Consider the following 27,216-nt stretch of genomic DNA (forward strand, 5'->3'; position numbering starts at 1 on the left):
GAAGAGAAAAACTAAGTACTGAAGGAGACTAGAGGGTCACTAAAGATAACGTGTCATGGATACCTTCCAACCAGCACCATTTTACCCTATTAGCCATGATTCGACCACACAAGGTAGAGTAATATCAATCCAAATATAACAGAATTAGTAGGAAATTAAGATAAATTGGAATAGAGAATTATTTGGTACCATATAAGTTTCTCACATTTCATAATTTTAAAAGTTCATCCATGTGACTATGTATAATTTAGAGGCAGGATTCAGTTCTGAGAACTTTCTGCTACCTTGTAGTTGTGCATAACCCTGGGCAAGAAATATGAGTCCTCTAATGATAATGACAACAGTCATAATAGCTTATACTTAATGAGCACTTGCTATGCGCCAGGCTGTTCTAAGGACATGGCCCATATTATTAACTCAACCACCATGACAACGCTTGAGATGGCAGATCATTACATTTACAGTCAAGGACGCTGAGGCAGAGATGAGTAACTTGCATACCATCATATAAGATCCTGTATTTGCTCCTATATTGAATAGTAAAGACAATTCTCATGCCAAGTATTCCTCACAGGAAAATGAATATGTGAAAAACATCACATAACCTGAACATCACTGCATGACTATTGGTCCAAGAGACATCAGGGTATCAACAAGGTACTGGCCTAAGAGATTTTCATCCTGATGGGTTTCCTCTTTCACATGGTGCCACCCCCTCAATCCTTCCTCTTGCCTGTAGAATTCTGGCTTTTGTCAGTAAAAACTGAATGTATTCGTTACTCCAAGAAAGGAGACACCATCAAATCTCAGGTTGCCAGAGTTCTTTTTCAGCAATGCTTCCCATCCAGAGAGCACGGATCATAAATTAGTCTTAGACTGGAATAGCCTTCCTTGCCCACAGTGCTGAGTGCCAGGCTCTGTCACAGGCTGGCACGTGCGTAAGTGTGTCAGGGGATGGAAAAAGCAAGCTGCCTCAATTACCAGGCTGAAGGAAAGAATACCAAAGGCTAATTGCACTTATAATAAATGTGATAGGAAGGTGTACGTATGATCCGGATGCTTTTAGACTATTTTAGTTAAGAGAAAATTAAACCAGTACCCTCCTCCTGGCACAAATGACCCGGGAGTTGTAACTTGGTCTAGGGTTTTTCTTTATAATTGTTGTATTGAGAGGCAGTTTGTCAATTCACGAAGCTATCAGGGGAGAGAAGAGAAGAAGAGGAGGAGGAGAGCCAAGGCTCCCCCGGATGCTGCCTCTTGGGGACTCCAGGCTAACTTCCATGAAAAGCAAGCAGCAGGAAGTGACTTCAAAAATTACTCATAAAGCAAGCATAGGGATCGTTTCCTTTTACATATTTTGTCTCCCACTTCACCAATATTCAGTCTTTCCTCCACAGTACTGTGTCAAGTGTGAAAAATAAAGACTATCCATAGAGATTACTTCTACAAGGATGGACTCATCAGAGGACTCTGCAAATCTAAGGGTCTATCTCCAATTAACACGATTAATGATGAGCATGATTAATGATGAAGTTTCTGGCTACATGTGCCAAGAGACAAGTCAGCACTGGCACCAGAATGCAGAATGTCTACAAGAGTGGCTTGTTCCACACATCCACCCCACAACTATCCAGATGAGATGCCGAACTGCCAGGCCCACAAGTGTCCCTTAGTGTTCTTGTCACATGCTAATGTTTCATATATTGGGTCTCAGCACAGGGACCCATATATGTTTTGGGGATACAGCATCAGGATACAGTACTTTAAGGCCTATAATAACCTCTTGGTCAATGGGTTTCTAGGCCTACTTTCCTGTGCTCTTAGTGTGGAAAATCAGAACTCTAAATGCTCCCCACCCTCAATGGAGCTGATTTGAGTGCTGTGTCCCTCAAGGGGAAAGACTCTAACTGTGAATGATGCAATTGAACAAAGCAAAGGAAATACTGTAAGGACATACCAGAAACATATGTAAATATTTGAAGCTAGACTACTCCAATGTCTTAGGAGGTGTAATGGAGGACACAGTCCTAAACAGATGGTGAAAGGGTTGGGGCACGTTGGTAGCTCAGTTGGTTGTGTCCAACTCTTGACTTTGCCTCAGGTCATGATCTCACAGTTCCTGAATTTGAGCCCCACATCAGGATGTGCGCTGGCGGCATGGAGCCTGCCTGGGATTCTCTCTCTCCCTCTCTCTACCCCTCCCTCCCCAAATAAATCCATTAAGAAAAAAAAGAAGGAAAGAGAGTAGAAAGCCAGGCAGGTCAGTGCTCAGATCCCAGTTCAGACGTTATTTGCTCTTCCAGAGCTCATTTCTTCACTGTCACGCTCAGTGCTACCCTCACCCCAGCCTCATCTGTCATTAGCCCATCCCTCAGCACCACCAGCAGACAGGCACTGCACATATACAAAAGGAAGGCACCACGTTGGGGAAGACAGCTCATAAAAGGCACAGCCCCACCAGGGCAAGGCTTGGCCAGCAGATGACTTCTTTGTAGGAATAAAATGATCCCCTGTGTCCAGCTTACTCCAGCCTGGAAGAGGCTGCCAGCCTGGTGTTCAGAGCCTGGAGTTGATGGCAGCTCCCACTCACCTCCTCAGGGGGTGCCCACAGGCAGTGCATAGCTGGCCATCTGCACAGCCTGAGCCACCCTGAAGACTTGCTCAGAGAACAGAATGGGGTTGTGTGGATGGAGTGCCCTACTTAAGGATATCTGTGCTCATCTGTAACAAGGAAAAGAAATCATTAATTAGAAAAAGAATACAATGATCCCTGGGGCCCGCCAGTTAGTAGGCACTCTATAAATAGCACCTATTATCACCACCGATTTCTCCTTCAGAGTGTTGAACTCAAAAGTTTCTTTCAATCAATCACATGCTTTAGCACAGCATAAGAATCCAGACTGGCCTTGAAATTTTACTAACGTTGCCCCACATCTACTAGTGAGTCAAACAAACTACTTGTATGGAATCTGTAATGACATAATTGAAACCGGGTTTACATTTATTTATATAATATAGGTTTGATGGAATGAAAATATTTTAGTAAGCGGCACAACACATGTTTGAGGAAAATTTACAGAGGGTCCCCCACTCCTGCCCCATAGATTTCCTCACTTACCTAGAAGCACCATTTTGGAAATGAAGAAAGGGAGTGAAAGAGGGGGTGAGGGGGTTAGGTTTCAGGTCTGCACAATGGCACCTTTAACAAACCTGCCAGCTAGTCAGAAACTAAATAGGCTGGTTTGAAAAACTCTTTACTACTGCCAGTTAATATTCACAGGGCTCTAGGGGAGCAAGAACTTTCAATGACTCAATATTTATAAATGCTACTGTTGTCCCCCAGACATGTGTCTTAGATTCCTGAGGGATCCTGGGAGCTTTTGCTATAATGAGGGTCAGGGTATATGAGTTTCAAACGGAGAGAGGAATAGGTAGGAAAACAAAATTAAGCACTTATAAATGAGTACTTGGTGGTCTTGAATTTGAATATGACTGGGAAATCTGACCTGTGTGGGTTACTGAATTTTCATTTACCAATGTCTTGATCAGAGAAAAGTATTCAAAATGCACAGCACTTCTGGCCAAGACACTTTTTGCCTTTCTGGCATCTATAGATGCCAAAAAAGGGTTACCCTTCAAATGTGGGATATCAAACTAGCTGGGTTTGTGTTTACAACTCTGGTGGTGTACTCGAAACTCCAATGGTCAAGGAACAATAACATTACTGAAGTGAAGTCAACTCTAAATTAAAACTCAGTGTTTCCATTACCCACTCTAACAGTATTTTCTGAAGTTTATATAACTTGATCATTAAAAAATCCTCGAGGCTGAAAACCTGGTCTGTGTCAATCTTGGACTAACCTAGTTTGTAAATCTCTGAAGTTTGTTTGCCAGTCCCTTTTATCCCTTTTCAATAATGTATTGCTTTTAAATGCTACACAGGAAACTGAACCAAAAATAATCTATAACATCTGATGAGCCAAAGCTGTTACATGCACCACTCATTTTTCAGAAGAACTGTATGATTTCTGTAAACTCACTTTCAAGGTGCCTATAACTGAAAGTAAAGAGTTCCAATTCCTTTATCTAATGCAGTCTTTAGTGTATCCTTCTCTGTCGGTGACCTCATCACAAATATTACAATTGCACAAAAAATCATCTAAATACCTAGGAATAAACGTAACCAAAGATGTAAAAGACCTGTATGCTGAAAACTATAGAAGACTTATGAAGGAAATTGAAGAAGACACAAAGAAATGGAAAAACATTCTGTGCTCATGGATCAGAAGAATAAACATTGTGAAAATGTCATTATTACTCAAAGCAGTTTACACATTCAATGCAATCCCCATCAAAGTTGCACCAGCGTTCTTCTCAAAGCTAGAACAAACTATCTTAAAATTCGTATGGAACCACAAAAAACCCCGAATAGCCAATGTAATATTGAAGAAGAAGACCAAAATGGGAGGCATCACAATCCCAGACTTTAGCCTCTATTACAAAGCTGTCATCATCAAGACAGTGTGGTATTGGCACAAAAACAGACACATGGACCAATGGAATAGAATAGAGAACCCAGAACTGGACCCACAAGTGTATGGCCAATTAACCTTTGACAAAGCAGGAAAGAGTGTCCAATGGAAAAAAGACAGCCTCTTCAACAGGTGGTGTTGGGAGAGCTGGACAGCAACATGTAGAAAAATGAAATTAGACCACTTTCTGACACCATTCACAAAAATAAACTCAAAATGGATAAAGGACCTGAATGTGAGACAGGAAACCATAAAAACCCTAGAGGATAAAGCAGGAAATAGCCCCCTAGACCTCAATCGCAGCAATTTCCTCCTCGATACATCCCCAGAGGCAAGGGAATCAAGAACAAAAATGAACTACTGGGACCTTATTAAGATAAAAAGCTTCTGCAATGCAAAGGAAACAATCAAAAAAACTAACAGGCAACAGACAAAATGGGAAAAGATAGTGGCAAATGGCATATCAGATAAAGGGCTAGTATCCAAAATATACAAGGAACTCACTAAACTCCACACCTGAAAAAAGAATAATTCAGTGAAGAAATGGGCATAAGACATAAACAGGCACTTCTCCAAAGAGGACATCCAGGTGGCCAACAGGCACATGAAGTGATGCTCAGCGTCATTCATCATCAGGGAAATACAAATCAAAATCATACTGAGATACCACCTCACGCCAGTCAGAGTGGCTAAAATGAACAAATCAAGAGACTATAGATGCTGGCGAGGGTGTGGAGAGATGGGCACCCTCCTACACTGTTGGTGGGAATGTAAACTGGTGCAGCCGCTCTGGAAAACAGTGTGGCAGTTCCTCAAAAAACTATCAATAGAACTCCCCTATGACCCAGGAATAGCACTGCTAGGAATTTACCCAAGGGATACAGAAGTGCTGATGCATAGGAGCACATGTACCCCAGTGTGCATAGCAGCACTTTCAACAATAGCCAAATCATGGAAAGAGCCTAAATGTCCATCACCTGATGAATGGATCAAGAAAATGTGGTATATATACACAATGGAGTACTACATGGCAATGAGAAAGAATGAAATATGGCCATTTGTAGCAAAGTGGATGGACCTCGAGGGTGTCATGCTAAGCAAAATAAGTCAGGCAGAGAAGGACAGATACCATATGTTTGCACTCATAGGTCTAACAGGAGACCAGGATAAACCTAATGGAGGACCAGGGGGAGGGGAAGAGGGAAAGAGAGTTGGGGAGAGAGAAGGACACAAACCATGAGAGACTACTGAATACTGAAAATGAACCAAGGACTGAAGGGAGGGGAAGGGGGTGATGGTCATAGTGGGGGGCACTTGTGGGGAGAGACACTAGGTATTATATGGAAACCAATTTGACAATAAACTATTATAAATTTAAATAAAAAAGGGATTTGAATAAGCCAGCTCTGAGTTCCATTTCATATATATTATATATATATATAATATATATATAATATATATTATAACTGCAAATTTGAATGTTAACTCTTTTGGGAACAAACTTCACATTAGAATTTAACTTGGTAGAAATAAAGTTTACTGTTAGCATTTCCATTATATCGGCTTTCTGTGGAACAGAATGGCACTTTTATACAGGGACGTCAAAAAAGGAAAGGAGGGCAGGATATGAGATCACATTCAAGTTACACTGCAGTGAAGAATGTTACACTGCAGTAAACAATGACAGCAGAGGGTAATTGTGCATGAATAAAAATATCTCCAAGAGACACATGGAAATATATTGGTGTGAGGGTAGGAAAGGCAGAGCTAACTTAAGGTTGGGTTGTACAGAATACTATGTCAAGAGGCCAGCTTTTGGGGTGCCTGGGTGACTCAGTCGGCTGAGTGTCCAGCTTTGGCGCAGGTCATGAGCTCGTGGTTCTTGGGTTCAAGCCCCACATCAGGCTCTGTGCTGACAGCTCAGAGCCTGAAGTCTGCTTCAGATTCTGTGTCTCCTTCTCTCTCTGTCCCTCCCCTGCTCACATTCTGTCTCTCTCTCTCAAAAATAAAACATTAAAAAAAATTTTTTTAAAAAAGAGGTCAGCTTTGACTATATCAAAGATGGCCTCCACATCTTCTCCACTGTGAAGTACAGATACTTCATGGCATTAAATGCAGGACCCAACCCAAGGATCCCAGTAATTTGGGTCCTTGCCTGGGAAGGAGGAGACAGGGAAGAATAAATTCCCATGTGTGTGTGTACATGTGTAAGTCTGTATGTCTTCCTGTCTGTCTGTCTCTGTCTATACCTCATAAGGGAAGACATATATAGAGTAAATACATTTATAAATTTGGAAAGGAGAATACTGTTTTAACATTTCATATTCATTTGTATTTTGACTTTTGTAGGGCTGTGGCAAGTCATAATTTTGAATAAAAAATAGAAATGCCTAGACTCTAGGCCAGAAGAAATGATGAATTGCACTTCCTAATCTAGAATCTCTTCAGGACAGTTGTTTCCACAATATCACTCAGCATCTAAATTCATTTAAAGAAATGGGCAAGATATTTATAAACTCAAATTTTTGAAACATGATGAGTTGTAACATATTCTGTGATTAAATACTTCCAGTGATGGATAACTCATTCAAGAAACAGTCTTTTATTCAGACAACCTTCCTTATGATCCTACAAACGCCATCGTAAGAAGTCTTCAAGGGATTTGTGATTGAAATGCATGAGAAAATACTGCTGCTGACGTTTCACCTAAGTCCAAAAAGATTTGAACCTGGCCAAATATAATAAATCCTTTTTACCATTATAGCATAACTAAAGGAACTAAAGTGTCATTACTTAAACATTTTATTTTTTTCAAGTTTTGAATAATGAGCTTTTACCAAACAGTAAAAACACATGTTAACATTGGAATATTCTTCAGTCACAAAAAGAAACGAAACAGTGATACATGCTACAACATAGGTGAACCATGAAATCATCATGCTGAGTGAAAAAAGCCAGACAGAACATGTTACATATTATGCAATTCCGTTTAGATGAAATTTCTAGAACAGGTAAATCTACCAGAAGCAGAAATTAACTTAGGGTTGGGTGGAAAGGGAATGAGGAATAACTGTTCCATGGATAGGGGGTTCTCTTTGGGATGATGGAAATTTCTGGAATCAGATAGCAGTAATGGCTGCACAGTCCAAAAGCCACTGACCTGTATTCCTTACATAGGCAAATTTTACGGTATATGTATGAATTATATCTCAATTTTAAAAACAAAAACTGTATCTTCAATCATAGATTTTTAAATCAAAACCATTTTGATAGGCATTGGTATCCAGTGAATTCTGAATTCAATAAAATGGCCAAAATGAATACTAACTTTAGACCTGTGAACTGTAGATTTCTAAAAGTTAGATGGAGAAGGACACTGAATAATTTTACTAAAGAATATCTAACTATATTTATGTTAACAGTCTTTGATTCATACAGAATTTTGATCTTCTTTTATTTCACAGGGAAGGATAGGTTTACTTCATATCACTTGTGCTTGCCTTTATGAAAAATCAGGAAGTTTAAAACCCACAAACAGGTTCCTCAAAGAAAAACCATTATTATAGTCTATTTCAAATATCCCAGAGTTTCTTAGGCCTATCTTAAACCAGGTGCAATGTATTCCATCTACTTGAAATGTTTTTGTTTTTTCAAATGACAATCACATATCTTTAAAAACTAAAGTCAAATTTATCTGATAGCACCTTATTTTGGAAAGATGATGTTGCCTAGATGAAGAAATATACATGTTGATTTTTTCAGATCATAACTTCAAAATATAATGCATATAAGACATATTATTCCCCTTTGAGTAACAATAAAATACTCCCACTTAAAAAAAGAATCTGTCATTATATTTTTCCCATAAAAATATATGAAATCTTCTATTATGCTGCAGAATAGGATTGAGGTCACAGTTATTTGTTACTCAATTTTTGTACTCATGTTAATCATGTTAGAAACTGTATATGTCTTGCCTCACTAGCTGTACCGTATGCTCCAGGGACTACACACACACACACACATACACACACACACACACACACACACACACATAGTCACCATATGTATGTGTGTGTGTGTGTGTGTGTATAAATGTATCTTCATTTTTTTAGATTAAGCCCAGTAATAATGTCTTACATACAAATAGGGGCCTAATACCTAATTTTTGTTGAACATTCATTAATTAATTTGCTTGTAATTTTCCATGGCAGTTTCCTTATATGTACTTCTACCACAGGATTGCCACATGACCACAAATGATCATGGATTTCATGATGTAACTGTCGTACAGATTTCTGTAAGCATTATAGCACATTGCTTTATTCATACATAATATGAAGGAAAACATCACCATAATACTCACAGTTGTAACCAGGTCCAATACGATGTTGAGCTTCCAGGCTGGCCAGCGTGATGTGGAAAATGATGTGAAGCAACAGGAAGGAAAGACTGGTGAAGCACAGGGACTTTAACAACCGGCCCGTATGCCCTAGGAGGTAAGAAGCACAGAGACGGTGAGGGAGCTTCAGATGCGACTCACTACCTCTGACCTTTGCAGCATTCCACATGGATCCCGTTTCCCCTGCCTAATCTACTATACAGACACATCTAGAACTGTGTCAAGTGTCGTAATTACTCTCTTAATTATTAGTTTAAAGCTAAAGGTATCTTGTCCCCTTTGTAAAATTATGCAATTAACATGGATTAAAAATCCAATGTAAAAGAAAGATGCTTTCCTACTTATTATATGACAGATTACCACAAAATGGAACCACAAATAGCCCCGGCCCAGAAAATATTATATAAGACTTCTGCTAAAGTTGAAGAAACAAAAAAACACCTATCTTATAAAAGTAGTTTCAGAGAATAGGAAAAGAAGGGAAGTTGCCCAAAATATTTTACAAAGTTAGAGTACCTTTAAATTCAAAATAAAACAAGGCTAGAAAATAAAAAGGAATGATAAACCTGTTTTACTTATGAACATAGACACAAATCATTAAAAAAGATATTTGCTAACCACCTGAACTAGCAGAGTAAAAACATACTACATCATAATAAATTAAGGTTTAAAAGACACTTGTAATATAAAGACAAATTGGTGGCTTTCAGAGGGAGAGTGGTAGAGGGATGGCCAAAATGGATGAAAGGGAGTGAAAGATACAGACTTCTAGTTATAGAATAAATAGGTGATGGGAATAAACATTACAGCTTAATAAGGAATACAGCCAATGGTATTATATGTAATAGCATGGTAACAGATGGTAGCTACACTTGAACACAAAGAAAAACTGAATCACTATGTTGTATACCTGAAACTAATAAAACATTTTGTGTCAACTATACTAAAAAATAATAATAAGCTAGGGTTTATTTATCACAGAGACACAAGTGTTTAACATTAACAAATGCATATGTGTAAATCACACCAGTGAGCTGATATAATTTTCTGAATGGATTAAAAAGTATTTCATAAAATTCAAATTTTATTTATGATAAAAGAAAGTAATACTCAGTATACTAGGAATAGAAGGAAATATTCTTAATATAATGAAGAATTTACACCATAGATAAAAAAAGGAATCTATCTGTGGTGGAGTTTTAGACATACATTAACATCAGAGAATGGTCAAGGACACTTTTGCTATCCTTGCCACTACCTACCATATCACTGGGTACATTGGCCAATATTGTAAGACAAGAAAAACAATGAACAGTTGTAATAACTACAATTGTTTGCAATATTATGATCAAATGAAACTATTTGTAGATGATATTATCTTCAACATAGAATGTCAAAGTGAGGGGCGCTTGGGTGGCTCCATTGGTTAAGTGGCCAGCTTTGGCTCAGGTCATGATCTCACAGTTCATGGGTTCGAGCCCCGCGTTGGGCTCTGTGCTGACAGCTCAGAGCCTGAAGCCTGCTTCGGATTCTGTGTCTCCCTCTCTCTCTGACCCTCCCCTGCTTGCACTGTCTCTGTTTCTCAAAAATAAATAAAAAAACATTTAAAAAATTTTTAAAAAAGAATGCCAAAGTGAATTCACAGACCAACTATTAGAATATGAGGAGTCAGAAAAGTGATTTAGATACAATATCATCATATAAAAATCAATATAGTTCCTTTATATTAGCAATAATCAAATAGAAAATAAGACATAACTTAAATTAGCAACCAAATCTTATTGTAAATGGTTTTGCCAATGTATCAGTTTGGTTGGACTGTAGTCCCCAGTTATTTAATCAAACACTAATCTAGATATTGTCATGAATTTAGAGATATGATTGAAGTCCATAATCAACTGACTTTAAGTGAAGATATTATCCTTAAAATTTTGGGCAGGCCTGTTTCAATCAGTTGATAGTCTTGAAAACGAGTCTGGGAAGAAAGAAGGGGGAGGGAAGAGAGACAAAAAGGACACTTGTCACTTGTACATAGTATTTTCAGGCTGTGCCCATGAATTCCAACTTGCCCCATGACCATACTTCTTCCCTTCCTGAAAGCCTACCCTATGGATTTTGGACTTGCTTAGCCAGCTTGTATAATCAACAGTGCAAGCCAATTCCTTACAATAAACTATATACATATAAATATATCCTACAGGTTGAACCCCTACTGATAAAAATATCTAAGAATCAGCCTTAACAAAAAATGCATAGACCATTATGACAAAATAGTAAAAAGAGAAACAAAGTAAAACTAGAGAAACAAAGTAAAACACCTGAGTAAATGAAGGGATATGCCATATTCATGAATGAGATGAATTAATATGACAAAAATATCAATCTTTCCCAAATTTAGTCTGTGGAATTCAGTGCAATTTCAAACAAAATGCTAGGAGAAACTTTCAGGCCATCAACAAACATATTCCAAAATATATGAGAAGAATATTTGAAGAATGCAACAAACTTATTTAAAAATATATTTGGAAGAACAAAACCCTAGGAATTGCCAGGCCAATTCTGAAATTTTGAGATCAAAAATGAATGAAATTTGTTTGTCCTACTAGACAATTAAGGTATGCTCTAAACCTGGAAGAAACTTAGATCCCTTTAAGAAAGTAAGAAACGTCAAAAGGAATACCACATAGAGTTTAGGGAATAAAAAAAAAAAAAAAACCCTAACCTTACTTACATGAGTTTGACAAATGTCAAAGTTGACCCCACAAGTCAAGAGAAGAATAGGCTAACTAGCAGTTGAAAAACTGACTTCAATTAAAAAATTAATAAAATCATACTGAATCCCTGCCACAAAGGTGATCTGCCAGTGAATAAAGACCTAAATGAGAAAGATAGAATTCTAAAGTCAATAGATGAAAAATTTGAAGAGTAACTCTGGTGCCTTGAATTTCCATGGAGATTGCCTCTAAAATAAGACCCAAAACATAAGCTATAAAAATAAATAAGGATGAAAGAAAGAAAGAAAGATAGATAGAAAGGAAGGAAGGTAGGAAGGAAATGAAAGGAAAGGAAAGGAAGAGGGAAAGAAAGAAAGAGAAAGGAAGGAAGGAAGGAAGGAAGGAAGGAAGGAAGGAAGGAAGGAAGGAAGGAAGGAAGGAAGGAACACGAGTTTGACCACATTAAAATACAAAATTCAAAAGTTGCCACTATAAATAAAATTCAAAGATAATTAGCTGGGACATCTAAGATTAGGGATGACATTTCTGAATTAACTTCAAGTAGATAAAGAAAGGCTGCATATCAACAAGAAGAAGTGCATGAAAGCAGAACCACCTATGTAGATCTTTAAAAAAAATTGGTTAAAAAATAATAAGAAACAAAATGGGACACAGATCACAAAATAATTCAGATTAATCAAGAACACAGATCTGGGAAAATATCATATATGTTTAACACAAATGTGTTTATGTATAGTTAATATATGTCTAAGGCACATTTAAGGAGTTTTCTAGGGGGAGGCGAGAAACAGTAACGAGAATGAGGAACAAACAAATAAGAGTAAGTCAATAGAATGAGATATGCTCTTTGAATAATCCTAAAATAAAACTGTTCTGTGAATTGAGGAGTAAACTTTTGCAACTTTGGTCTGGACAGGACTAGGTAAGTGCCGGTCTGGATGGCCTATATTCTGGTCCTTGGCCTGTCTCCAGCCATGCAATTCTGGGAAATTGATAAATGGGCCCCTAGAGGGGCACCTGGGTGGCTCAGTTGGTTAAACGTCCAACTTCAGCTCAGGTCATGATCTCAAAGTCCGTGGGTTTGAGCCCCATGTCAGGCTTTGTGCTGACAGCTCGGAGCCTGGAGCCTGCTTCAGATTCTGTGTCTCCCTCTCTCTCTGCCCCTCCCCCGCTCGCTCTCTGTCTCTGTCTCTCTCAAAATAAAATAGGAAACAATCAAAAAAACTAATAGGCAACCAACAGAATGGGAAAAGATAGTGGCAAATGGCATATCAGATAAAGGGCTAGTATCCAAAATCTACAAGGAGCTCACTAAACTCCATACCCGAAAAATGAATAATCCAGTGAAGAAATGGGCAGAAGACCTGAACAGACACTTCTCCAAAGAGGACATCCAGATGGCCTACAGGCACATGAAACGATGCTCAGCGTCACTCATAAGGGAAATACAAATCAAAACCACACTGAGATACCACCTCACACTGGTTAGACATTAAAAAATTTTAAAAAAAGATGGGCCCCCAGCCCTTGAAACTATAAAGTTTTATGTATAAATAAAATTTATTTATATGACAAATATATACCTGATAGATATGTGGTATACTTATGAAATTATATATGTATAAATAACATTTACATAATGATAAGTATATAAGCTATATACATAATATAGTGCATGAATTTTATATTTAAGTATACTTATGTACACACACACACACACACACACCTTTAAGATCTAACCAACAGTTCCATTACCTCATTTCAGCATAAAATCCTTCTTTAGTGGTTAAAGAACTGCTTGCCATAGTCTCCATGCCTTGATTACTAATCTGATGTCAAGGAAGAAGACTGAGCCAGGGTTATCTTAAAATACAGAGATGCCATTAACTTAATGTCTCTCAGGTCTGCTTTCAACAAACCCACACAGGAAAGGGGATTTCTCAGTAGCCCAAGAGAAGATCCCATCAAAGCCAGTGCAACATATACCTTTGAGGCAAAATGGGAAACAACACTTGTCCTAACTCACTCTTGTCAGCAACTGTTTCAACCACCCCATCCACTGCCACACTTGCTGGGGCACTGGCTCTCCCGAGGCGCTGAGCTCAGGGTGTCTACTTCCGTGTTTCTGATGTTGACGTGGAAGCCTCAGTGAGCACTGTTTGCATGGACCTAAGGCAGGGGAGCCATAAAATACCCTCAGGGAAAATATGGAACTGCCAAAAAAATGAAGCATAAGGGTTTAAAATGTCATAAACATAAATACATATGTGTGTGTGTGTGTATATATATATATATATATATATATATAAAACTAAAATGTGCATTCCATTCTAAATTGCATTTTCAGGTTTCTCTAACTTTTGACATAATCTACTTTTGGTATGTGGTCAGTTACTTAAAAATATAGCTTAAGGAAGTTAAATTTTATTAGCCTTTTAGGAAAATGAAAAGCTTAAAATAAATGGAGGCAGTAGTCAAGGGAATTAGTCTTCTGATTTCGTCTCAATTCTACTGTAATTTTTATTACTTTCATTAGGGACAACTAGGAATTAACAGAGATAAAATTTCCTCAAGGTCAGTCAAATAATGTATACTTATGTGATATGAACAACTAGATTTTACTTATCAAGTATTCCCTTACAGTAACATTTGATTTATATATTATACATATATAATGTATATATTATATATGTAATATATAGATGGCATGTATGGGACACATATATGGTTTCCCATGACACTGTTTTGTCTCCAAGTAAATACTGTGAAGGTTTTGATGGGATCTTCTCTTGGGCTACTGAGAAATCCCTCTATGGGTTTGTTGAATGTAGACCTCAGAGATATTCAATTGATGTTATCTCCCTATTTTAGGATAATCCTGGTTTACACTGTGAATGCAAATATAGATACAGATAGATATATTCACATTGTATAACCATTGCCTCTATCTACTTTACAAAAACATTTTCATTACTCCAAAAGCATCCATGAAGCAGTTACTTTTTCTCAATTCCTGCTTTTTCTTCCCCCTGGAAACCACAAGTCAGCTTTCTATCTCTATGGATTTTCCATATGAATATTATCATACAGTATGTGGCCTTTGGTGTCTGGCTTCTTTTCCCTTAGTATAATGTTCTCAAGGTTCATCCATGTTGTAGAGTGTCAGTACTTCATTCATTTTATGGCTGAATATTATTCCATTGTATGTATGAACATTTCTTCATTTATCCATCTGTTGATGGATATTTAGGTTGTATCTACTTTTCGGCTACTGTGAACAGTGCTGGTGTGGACATGTAGGTACATGTATTTGTTAGAGTACTTTTTCCACTTATTTTATGCACATGCTTAGGAAATGAATTGCATATGATCATACGGTAGTTATATATTTAGCTTTTGAGGAGCAGCCAAGCTATTGCCCATAGCAGGTGTGCCATTTTATATTCCTGCAAACCATTCACAAGATTTTCAATTTTTCCATATCTCTGTCAGCACTTGTATTTTCTGATTTTTTAAGTTACTATTTATTATAAGAAGTCATTCTAGTGGATGTCAAATGGTATCACATTGTTGTTTTGATTTTCATTTTCCTAATCACTAATGATGCTGAGCATCTTTTCATGTACCTGTTGGCCATTTGTATATCTTCTTTGGAGAACACTCAACCCTATTTTATTGGTCTACATTTTTATCCTTATAGAAGAAATATCATATGGTTTTGATTACCATAGCTTCCGAGTAAGTATTAAAATCAGGAAGTAGAAGTATGAGTGCTGAAACTTTGTTCTTTTTTTCAACTGTTTTGGCTGTTTGGCACCGCTTGCAATTCCATCAACTTGAAGGTTAGCTTTTTTTATTTCTGTGCTGACAGCTCAGAACCTGGGGCCTGCTTCTGATTCTGTGTCTCCTTCTCTCTCTCTGCCCCTCCCTTGCTCACACTCTATCTCTCTTTCTTTCAGAAATAAATTTAAAAAAACAATTGAATATATGTATATTCATTAATATATATATACAAATATGTATCAATGTATTAATAATATACAAAATCTCTGCTTCCATACAGTTTCATCCCTTTATGTTGTCACAATTTACATCTTTATATATTGTGTACCTATTAGCATAGATTTATAATTATTGCTTTATGCACTTGTCTTTTAGATCATATAGGAAATTAAGGGAGAAGTAATGAACCAAAGATACAGCAATATTGTATTTTGTTTACCTATACAGTATCTTCATTGGAGTTCTTTCTTTCTTTGAATGTCTTTGAGTTATTGTCTAATGTTTTTTCATTTCAGCCTGAAGGATTCCTTCAGCATTTCTTCTAGGACAGACCTATGAGTGACAAATCAGTTTTTGTTTATCTTGGATTTTCTTATACTTCTTTGTTTCTAAAGGATAAATTTGCATAATAGAAGATTCTTGGTTAACAGTTTTATTTTTCCTTTTGTTTTTCTTTCAGCGCTTTCAAAGTATCACATTTCTGGCTTTTGTGGTTTCTCATGAAAATCTGCTCTTAATCTAACTGAAGTTTCCTTGATTGTGGTGAGTCACTTCTTTCTTGCTGCTTTCAAGATTTTCTCCTTGCCTTTGGCTTTGACAATGTGATTATGATGGGATTCAGTCTGGATGTTACTGACTTTTCAAAGGTATAGTTTCATATGTTTTTTAAAAATTTGTCATGTTTTGATATCTTCAAATATTTGTTCTGGCTCTTTCTTCCTCTTCTCTCTCCCTGGGACTCCCATTATGTGTGTGCTGATATGCTCGGCAGTGGTTAAGAATTCTCTTATCTTAGCGGCACCTGGGTGGCTCTGGTGGTTACCATCCAACTCTTGATCTTGGCTCAGGTCATGATTTCACAGTTCGTGAGTTTGAGGGCCCCCCCCCCCCGTGTCAGGCTCTGCACTGACAGCATGAAGCCTGCTGGAATTCTCTATCCCTCTCTCTCTGCCATTACCCCACTCATTCTCTCTCTCTCATTATTTCTTCTTCTTCTTCGTCTTCGTCTTCGTCATCATTGTCGTCTCTTTTTCCTTCTCCCTCTCCCTCTCCCTCTTCCTCTTCCTCTCTTACATAAATAAATAAAAACATTTTTTAAAGAATTCTCTTAGGCTCTATTAATTTTTCTTTTTTTTTTATCTGCTCTCAGACTGGATAATTTAAACTGACCAATCTTCAAGTTCATTAATTCTTTATTCTGCCTGCTCAGATCTGCAGTTTGAACCTTATAGTGAGTTTTCCTTTTCAGCTATTATATTTCTCAGTATTATCTTTTATAATTTCCATCTCTTTATTGATTTCTTCAATTTGATTAGAATTATCTGCATTTTTCTTAGTTCTTTTTTCATGGCTTCATTTATCTCTTTGAACACATATAATACAGGCAACATAAAATGTCTAATAATTTCAATGTCTATTTCCTCAGGGAAAGTTTCTGTTGCTTTCTGCTGTGAATAGGTCATGTTTTCTAGTTTCTTTATGCTTCATACTTTTTCATCCTGAAAATTAGACATTTTGAATATTACCATATATAATTCTGGAAATCAGATTCTTCCTCCTCAGAATTTGTTTTTATTGATTGCAGCTATGCTGTATGTTTACTTTTCTTTCTTTTTTTAAGGTTTTATGTTTTTTAACTAATCACTACACCCTATGTGTGGCTTGAATTCACAACCATGAGATCAAGAGTCACATGTTCTACCAATTAAGCTAGCAAGGTGCACCTAGTTACTTTTCTAAACTATTTTTTCTAAGAAATATATATCTGTTCCTGTGTGTGGTCCATTCCTTTGGGTTGTCTTCATTAGTGTTTACACAGAAATGTTTTTAAATATCAGGGACTATGGTGGGGGATGAGAGAGAGAGAGAGGGAGAGAGAGAGAGAGCGAGAGAGAGAGGGAGAGGGAGAGGGAGAGGGAGAGGGAGAGGGAGAGGGAGGGAGAGAAGGAGTGAGTGAGGAGGTTGCTTACAATCCTGCCTCAGCCTTCACTGCCTACTGTCACTGAGACTAGAGATCTTACAGAAGTGAAAGCTTGGGGTCTTCTCAGATCTTTTCAGAGTATGCATCCTGCCCTTGGCATGCATATGACCTTCCATATTCCCCAGTATACATGGCTACTTTTGGATGCCATAATTTCCCACAGAAACTCTCTTTTCAGCTTTTACTCCCAGGCTTTCAGTACCCTATTGTTTGCCTCAGTTGTAACTTTCCGAAACAGGTAATTGCAAGTTATTCATTTGCTTTACAAGGTTTCTGAGAAATGCCTGCTCTTCTCTGCCTTGAGTGACTTCTGAATTAGATGAAACAAGTCAAGTGTCTTTCAGGTAGCTCCAGACATATTAGAACACATGAAAACAGTCCTTTGAGAATAGGTCTTCCCTCTAGAATCAGTGACCAGGATCCCACATTGGGAATGTTGGCAGCTGTCTTCAGGACTGCCAACATGTTGGGGCTGGGCAGGGAGCAAAGGCAAATAAAAATACCAAAAAACTATCCTGCCATTAAATTATCTTTTTCTTGATTCAGCATTTCTTTGGTCATTGTAAATCTTTCACTGTTTTCTAGAGTTCTGAAAAGTTTTTCTATTTTTTCTTGCAGTTTAGCTCATGTTGTAGAGGGAAAGCTACCTTCTCTGTCATTTTTGCTGATGTCTTCTTTTGGTTTCATAACATTTTTCTTAATTTGTTAAGTTTATTTATTTTGAGAGAGAAAAACAGCACAAGTGGGTATGGGGCAGAGAGAGATAAAGAGAGAGAGAGAATCCCAATCAGGCTCAGGACTGTAAGCATGGAGCCTAATGCAAGGCTCAAACCCATGAACCATGAAATCATGACCTGAGCCAAAGTCAGACGCTCAACTGACTGAGGCACCAAGGCACCCCTATTATTTTTCTTCAGTAGGCTCCACACCCAGTGCAGAGCCCAATGCAGGGCCCAAACTCATAACCCCAAGACCAAGACCTGAGTTGAGATCAAGAGTCAGACTGCCAACTGACTGATCACCCCAGGTGCCCCTCAAAACATTTTTTATTCAAACTTTTGGTTTTCCTTTATTGTGTGTACATGTATTATATATGTATACTCTTTCAAACTACTTGAATAAGAGATGATTATGCATTTATCTAAATAAAATGCAACATAATAACTAAATCTAACTTAAGTAATAATACCAACAGCCAATTAGTAATGTCTTGCTCTGTTCCCGTAACTTCCTGCTAATAAAACTGGATTAATAATTGGACGATAACACCATCAAATATAGACTCTTTCAAAACTGTTTTTTCCTTCTAATCCTGCTCCAAAAACTGTTCCAGTTGCAAAGCTTCACTGCTGCTACTGTCCTGAAGACATCTGAAGACCTCCACCTCCCACCCCCAATTCTACCTCTCTCTGATCAGAGAAACTAAGGAAAGGAATGCCAAGAGCTAAAAATTAAAGGGGAGATGCTGATGAGAAGAAAGCCAGAGGGGGAGTTCCTCTAATTCTGTTACAAATCAGCACAAGTCTTGTTTGCACCCCCAAACTACATAGCTATGGAATAGACCCACAAGACCTTTAAGAACTGAACTATGATACAGTGAACTACTCAAGCACCAATCTGATTCCTGAGTGCTGCAAATGCAGGGAGATCCAAACAGAAAAGATTTGGGGAACGGAACTTACACTGGTACCACCACCGGTAGACAGTGAGACAAACTTGTGATTTAAAGACAAACTAACTGCTTGCTGAAATACAGAAACAAATAAAAACAAATCAATAAGTTTCCCAAAAATTTTAACATGAGCCTGATATCATATAACATAATGTTCAAAGTGAACAGGATACAATCTCATATTACTTGACCTACAAAACCCCAGGAAAATCTGACCAATTCTCAAGAGAAAAGACAATAAGTTCAACTTTAAAATTACCCAGATGTTGGAATTATTACAAAATTACTTTAAAAGATTATAACCACAATTCATGAGGTAAAGGTAAACAATCTTGAGTGAATGGAAATATCAAAGTTGTCAGCCGAAAAATAGAAAGTACAGGAAAACAAATAAATAAAATTTTAGAACTGAAAATATATAGTATCTGAAATTTAAAACTCCTTTGGAGCACTTAATAGAAGACAGATAATAAAGGAGTGAGTCAGTAAACTTAAAAAGATTAAGAGAAATTATGTAATATGAGTAACAGAAAAAAAAGATTAAAAAAATTAACAGCACTCAGGGACCTGAGGTTCAAAAAGCTTATCATTTGTGTCATTTGTGTCCTTAGAGTTATCAAAGGAAAGGAGAAAGAGATTGGTGTAGGAAAAAAAAGAAAAGAAAAAAAAAGATAATAGCTAAAAATCCCCCAAATTTGGTGCACACATTCAATATGCTTAGCAAACCCTGCAGAGGATGAACTCAAGGAAGCCGCTCCCTGGCCCATGATAAGCAACCTGCCACAAGTGTGAGGTAAAGAAATGCTGAAAGCAGCAAGGAAAACATGTCACATTACATACAGGGAGACAACTATTTGAATTACTACATATTTTTTTCATCACAAACCACTAAGACCAGAACACAGTGTAGAACAATACCTTTAAATGTATGAAAGGAAAGAACTATGAGCCCAGAATTCTCTATCTTGTGAAAGTATCCTTCAGGAATGAAGGCAAAACACAGACATTTTCAAGTGAAAAACGAAAACAAAAATACATCGAAGAGTATCTGTCATCTGAAATTCTGCTTTAAAAGGAATGCTAACACAGATTCTTCAGGCTGAAGGGAAATGGTACTGAGGGAAAACATGGAACTTCAAGCATGAAGAGCAGCAACAAAAATGGATAAAAAGGTATTTGTTTTCTCACACACACACACACACACACACACACACACACACGAGTGCGCGCGTGCGCACACACCCTCTTAATTATAACCATGCTCCAGTTAAGTCATGGCTTCTAGAAATAATCTCTGGGTTTTTTGTGGTTTTGGAAATATTTTGGGTGTAAAGAAATAATTGAGGGCAGTATGTTGCCCATGTGTTTTAGGTAGTCATTCTTATTTATGCAAGAAATATGAAATATCCAAAGATAATGTCACCTAATAAATAATCACTCAATTAAAAACATAAGAAAATGGGGCATATATTAAAAGGATTAAAAATATATATGCTAACTTCAAGATGATTTACAAAAGTACCCAAATAGCAGATTCATAAAATGAACAATTTATGGCCAAAATGACAGAGTACCAAATTGTGTATTTATATACTATCTTTCTCTAATTATTAGAATGCTAAGGCAGAAGAAATTCAATGCTGTCAGAAGAAATAATTAACAAGGAGAAAACACTGAAGTCATCTTTCAATAAATTTTAACATAGGTTTTTTTTTTCTTATGGACTCTATTTATCATATATTTCCTCAAATTGAGCTAAAAAAAGGAGTATTGTTACTTTATGGATTTTACCCAGGAATGGAGATTTATTTTTTATTTTATCTTTTTTAGCATTTATTTTTGAGAGAGAGAAAATGAGTATAGGTGGGGCAGAGAGAGAGGGAGACTCAGAATCCAAAGCAGGCTCCCAGCTCTGAGCTGTCAGCATAAAGCCTGACACGGGGCTTGAACTCACAAACCATGAGATCATGACCTGAGCAGAAGTTGGATGCTAAACTGACTGAGCCACCCAGGTACACCCAGGAACTGGGATTTAAAGACAGGTATAAAGGTAACTTAGGTATAAATCTAAACATAGGTACAATAATTTGTTATACTTTTAAAAGTAATTTTGAGGTTATTGCCTTAGCCAGCATTTCCAATTCTCTATCTTTCAAGGTATTCAAAGTGTGACATACAAATGTGGAAGATCCATGGTTCTCATGATTATGCCGATATTTATAAACTAATTTTGAAATTTTCCATTTAAGAAGTAAAGTATTCCATAAACCTAACAATTCCTACAAGAGAACTCTGAGTCTTGTGGTCGCTTGCTTTTTGGTGAAAGTGAAACAGCAAGAAGTTTCATTGATATGGCTTTATATATAAGTTAATTAACTGAATTTAAACTTTGCATTAAAGCAGAGTTTGAAGAATTCTACATATATTTCAAATATTTCAGCCTACATACACCTTCAAGATATGTTTACTATTTATTTGCAACTTAATTAGAAAGATCCTAGTTGAAATAGCATGTAGCCAATGAAAATGGAATTAATGGAAAAAATACCTTGAAAAGCAAGTATTTACAGTTAAAGGTTTTCCCACAATCTTCTGCTCCAAGTAGAACAAAATGAAAAGCAAGTTGATAACGTAAAACCAAGGTTTTTCTTTTCCATTCAAAATGAGGCTAAACATAGATACCTATTAGCTGGAAAGAGTATGCTGGGACTTCAAAATGAACTAAATAGTCAAACTGTTAGGTTGAGTACATGAACTTCCTAATACTAACCATTTTTATCTACAGGAATGGCCATTTCATTAGTATCAGACTCATACAAATGGAGAGAACAAATACATGTCTGCTACATATTCTACTTGAAATCTTATTGAGGTAGGTCATTATTCCAACGCCCCTCAAACTCTTTGTTGCTAAAAAGAGCAAGTCAGGCTTTCTGGGAGCACTACAAAGCCAATGAAGAATGAATGACAAGATCATTTCCTTCAGAGTTCTCCCCACCTTCACAGATTAGACTAAAAGCTTCCACTGCATGTATCCAAGTGGGACTTGGAATTCCCCACCACACCCACCTCTTAATCCTCCCTTGCAAAAGCTCAAATTTTCTATTTCCAATTTTTTTATTGACATTTTGTTGGAGCCAAAAAAAATATTTTTCCCTCTGCCTTCCCCCTTTGGATCCATCATTTATTACCTTGGCTTTATGTGCTATTATTTAATAACTTTTAAAGTATTGTAGTTTCTTCTAAAAGATTCCTCACAATGAAATTGATACAATCGGGGGGCGGGGGGGAAGGTGCCAGAAAGAAAAACCGCTCTCTGGGCACATAGAAGAATGACTGGGGAGGGATCACAAGGACATGAAGCTGCCAACATCACAAATGTCTGCTCCATCCTTCCTTCTGAATTTATCATTCATGACCAGGTCTCATTTTTTTTTTTTTTTACATCTTTCCTTACTACTCTGACTTAATGGGACCTCTTTCTGCCTAATGTATTTATCTGACACTCAGAAATATATATCTTATAATGTCAGTTGCTGTCCAAGGCTGGGTGACCAGGAATGGACTCAGACTAAGATTGGTGTACAGGAAATTATTGGAAAGGGACGTGGGGAATATCATCAATAGGGGAGTGAGGGAGGCAGGACTGAACCAGGGGAGAGTCTGGACTGTGATATGGCTGCAGTGGAGCCCTCTGAGGGTCCTTGGGAAACTTTGGAGCTGGACTAGCCCTTCACAATTGTCTGGATTTGAAGCAAGGGGGCTGAGCCTGTGTATCCCACTCACCCCCGACACTGGCCAGAAACTAGATGTGGGCTGTCCTGAGAGATGGGTGTTACTTGAGCAAGGCAGCTTCCTACAGTTCAAGACAATGATTGCTATGAGCAGTCCTAAGTCAGCCCTCCAGGAAACCTGGGGGAATCAGTGCCACCATCACCTGGGGGAATCAGTGCCACCATCACGGAGGGGGTCAGGGCAGCAGCCCACAGGGCAACTAGGTCATCTTATTCTAGACACTCATTGTCCTCAGATGAACCATAAGCCTCCTGAAGCAGGCACCACCCTAGCAAAATGTCTCCAGCTTAACAGGTACCTTAATGGCTAAATACTTGGGGCAAGAAGCAGAATTGAGAGTATGAAGTAGCAGGGCTTTCTCACTCTAGAAAACACCGGGACCTGGGACTTTCCAGGGATAGAAACGTCTTACTTTGAGGTACCTCTTTTGCCCCAATACAAGGAAATATAATTGGCATCTGGACAACATGGGTTTGAATTAGATGGGTCCACTCATACGCAGAATTTTTAAGAGTTGACAGCAAAAGCCAGAAGGCATTTCTCCATAGGACCCAGTAGAAGGCAATCTGCATAGGGGTCATGTCTGCTGCCTTCTAAGGACTCAGAAGGCCCCCTGGGTAGCCCAGACAAGCGCAGGACCTGGCAGGGCTGCAGGTCACCTGGAGTATGGATGGGGAAGTCAGGGAGAACGCCAGGGCTGGCTGGCAGGGGGCTGGGCTGAAGCACAGGAAGTCGCCCAGAGGGCAAAGCTGGTGTAGCACAAGGAGCCCCTCCCCACTCTGCCCCCCACCCCGGAGCAGCACCTCAGCATCTCAGCATCTGGAGCCCAGTGTACTCAATGTGTGTCTTTGGCTGCTGACAGCCACCCATTGTTGGTGGGGCACCTCCAGGCACACAGGGCAGCTGTCCCTGCCTGAAGCCCCCTGGCCACTACATCCAGGCCCCCAGGCTGTGGAACATCACTGTATTCCACATGCCATCCTCAAGCACGCACCCACTACTGCCCCAGTGCCTGTCCAGCCTGTCCTGCCTATTCCTGGGTTGTTTTTTTTTTTTTTAAATATACATACAGCACTGCAAATATATTATCTCTTCATTAGGACTTTCTTTTCTCTAGCTTTTCTCAACATTTTCTTTTCTCTAGCTTACTTTAAGAATACAGCATATAAAACATGGAACATATAAAATATGTGTTAATTGACTATATTATCAGTAAGGCTTCCTGTCAATGGGTTATTAATAGTTACATTTTAGGGAGTCAAAAGTTACTGGTATATTTTCCACCAGTAACTTTTGGTGGGGGGGGGGTCTTGCCCCAAACCCTTGGTTGATCAGGGTTAATTACAATAGGTAAAGTACAAAGCTGATTGTCAATAGCATATATACAGGTACCAGCATAAGATAAACATATCTAAGGGTCGGGACGAAAAGAGAAATGCAAAGCTGAGTGCAGGCTGGGCTTGAAGCAGGAACACACAAAAAAATTAAACTTGGCTTCATGGTGAACATCTAATGACATGCCTGGTATGAGCAAGGAGGCCGTTGTTAGGAACACTGATTAAAATAAGGGTTTGGTTACAGCCCCCCAGATTTTAAAAGGATGCTGGGAAAGAATGTCCTCCTGATTGCTTTGTGATTTACAGTTTACAAGGATCATTGGGAATTCCAGGAAAGCAGCAGAAACAGTGGGAGAATTATTTGATGAAATGTCTTTCATTTACCATAAATGTACTCATGAAACAAACCACTGTTTCACACCTACTATGTGACAGATGTCTTGTTTAAAACCTCAGCGTCTCTGGATAGAATAAGCATATTGTATCTTGAAGATCATACATGTTATTAAGAAGCAGAAAATATGCTAGACATCAGAATGATAATAAAAATTAGAAAGCAATTGGAAATGACATTTTTTCTTAAATTATTTGGAAACCATATTTGTAAAAACATATAATTTACTCTTAAACAATGTGGGGTCAGGGTCACTGGCCCCCCACACAGTCAAAAATCCATATATAACTTTTGATTCCCTAAAAACTTAACTACTAATAGCCTACTGTTGATCAGAAGCCTTACCAACAAAAGTGGATTATTATATTTTGTACCTTACATGTATTATATATTATATTCTTACAATAATGTAAATTAGAGGGGTAAATGATATTAAGAAAACCTTAGGGGCGCCTGGGTGGCTCAGTTGATTAAGCATCTGGCTTTGGCTCAGGTCATGATCTCATGATTCGTGGATTCGACCCCCGTATTAGGCTCTGTGCTGACAGCTATAATTCTGTGTCTCCCTCTCTCTGCCCCTCCACCCTTGCGTGCACACACACACTCTCTCTCTCTCTCAAAATTAAACAAATTATGAAGAATAGAAAACACATCTACAATAGTGCACCATATCTACTGGAAAAAAAAATCATACAGGTGGGCCTGCATAGTCCCAACCTGTGTTGTTCAAGGGTCAACAATACATGGACATAAGCACAAACATGTAGAGTAGGGAAGGAGCCAAAACTTTCATCAGAATTGGAAATTCTAGCCCTCTAACTGTGATGGCCAGATAGTACATATTTTAAGCAAGGACCCAATTCTGCTATTGTAGTGCAAAAGCAGTCTCAGACAACCCATGAACAAGTTATGGCTCTATTCCTACAAAATTTGATTTATGGAGACTGAAATTTGAATATCAGGTAATTTTCCTAGGTCATGAAATAATTTTGATTTTTTTGACCATTTAAATTAACTCACAGGCCACAGGGGTGGGTAGAGACAGTGTTGGTCTGTGGGCTGCAGTTTTCTGATCCCTGTGCTAGTAGTAGAGAGCACATCTGAAGTCGACAAGAACTGCACTTTGATATTCAAGAAATTTCCTAGTAATCTTTCCACTGATTCTGTCTGGGGTTCCTTCTACATTTGTGAAGAAGAAACTAAGCCCAGTATGACTCATCCACACCAGGTGGTAAGCACCAGCCCTCACTATCTCCACTCATGTGGCACTGTTCCCTGGAAAAGACACCCCCCAACTCCATCCATTTCACTTTCTCTAATTTCCTTATTTCCCAAAGGGCAAAAGTCAGAACTCAAGTTGTAAATATATGCCTAATTCTTAATATTATGAGGTAGTTGTTCTGTTGTGATGTTTTATTAGAAGGAGAAAAAAGGACAGGCAGGTAGAAATGTATTAATATCTACAGAACCTTGTGTAAGCACACTTAACAAATTCCTGCTAAAGTCTCAAAAGCTGAACTATGGAAAGAAGGCCAAACTGAATAACTCAAGCACCCAAATAAAATGGCTTCCCTTGCACATTCTCAGGTCCCTCCACAGGCAGGTTTGGCAAAGAACAGGCCAATACAAACATCCAATGTGGATATGAAGAATTTCCTTTAGGAGAATCAATTGATTAACCAGTCCCACTCAAACAGAGGAAGGCATTTCCAAGTGCAGAGAGCACTGGGCTTCCTCATGGGTAGCCAATGCCTCTGCATGAAGTCAAGGGCAGAGATCCAAACACTGGAGACAGGAAGTTGCTCAGCCTATGGCACACCCACCCCAGTAATGAGCCCTGTCCTTGTCCTTCCAGGTCTTACTGCTGGAGGGGAGGACAGCCCTTGGAGGCTGCATGATGCAGTGAGATTCAAGAATATATATGCTATTTACAAGAGCACTGAGAAAGCCTTGTAAAAAAGTGAAACCTCTGAATTGGGGCTTTTTGCCAATTCAGTAAACATACTATAGGACAAGGGAAGAGAGTTAACAGTTGTTAATTTTTGGAGCTTTCCTCGCTCTCTCGCTCTCTCTTTTTCTCTCTCTCTTTTTAAACCATGTTATGGCTTCTGCAACTTTGACTCTAAACTATATGGTTTCCATGTTTTTCTGCCAAGGCCTGAGATGTGTAGGTATGAGCGCAGGCCCGTTCACTGCAGAAACTCCCTGTTTGCAGACGTCTTCTGACTGCAGACATGCCCGGCCCCATACCCTTGTATGTCCCCATGGGGTGAGGGGGCGTGTAGCGACACCCCTAAGCACTGGGAGTAGGGGCCAACTAGACTGCTCCCTGCTTCCCTCTGGCTAGAAATCTTGCAAATTTCAGA

General features: G+C 38.3%; 1 protein-coding gene across 1 annotated transcript in view; it reads right to left on the minus strand.

The window, feature by feature from the left end:
- The window catches only part of PIEZO2 (piezo type mechanosensitive ion channel component 2), a 444,879-nt gene that overhangs the window by 281,028 nt on the left and 136,635 nt on the right, over positions 1-27,216 (minus strand). The window contains exon 6 of the mRNA XM_029922540.1: positions 8,899-9,024. Within this exon, the coding sequence (XP_029778400.1) occupies positions 8,899-9,024 (126 nt within the window). The remainder of the gene's footprint in view (positions 1-8,898; positions 9,025-27,216) is intronic.

This window comes from Suricata suricatta, chromosome 14 (assembly GCF_006229205.1).
Source record: "Suricata suricatta isolate VVHF042 chromosome 14, meerkat_22Aug2017_6uvM2_HiC, whole genome shotgun sequence".
Taxonomy (NCBI): Eukaryota; Metazoa; Chordata; class Mammalia; order Carnivora; family Herpestidae; genus Suricata; species Suricata suricatta.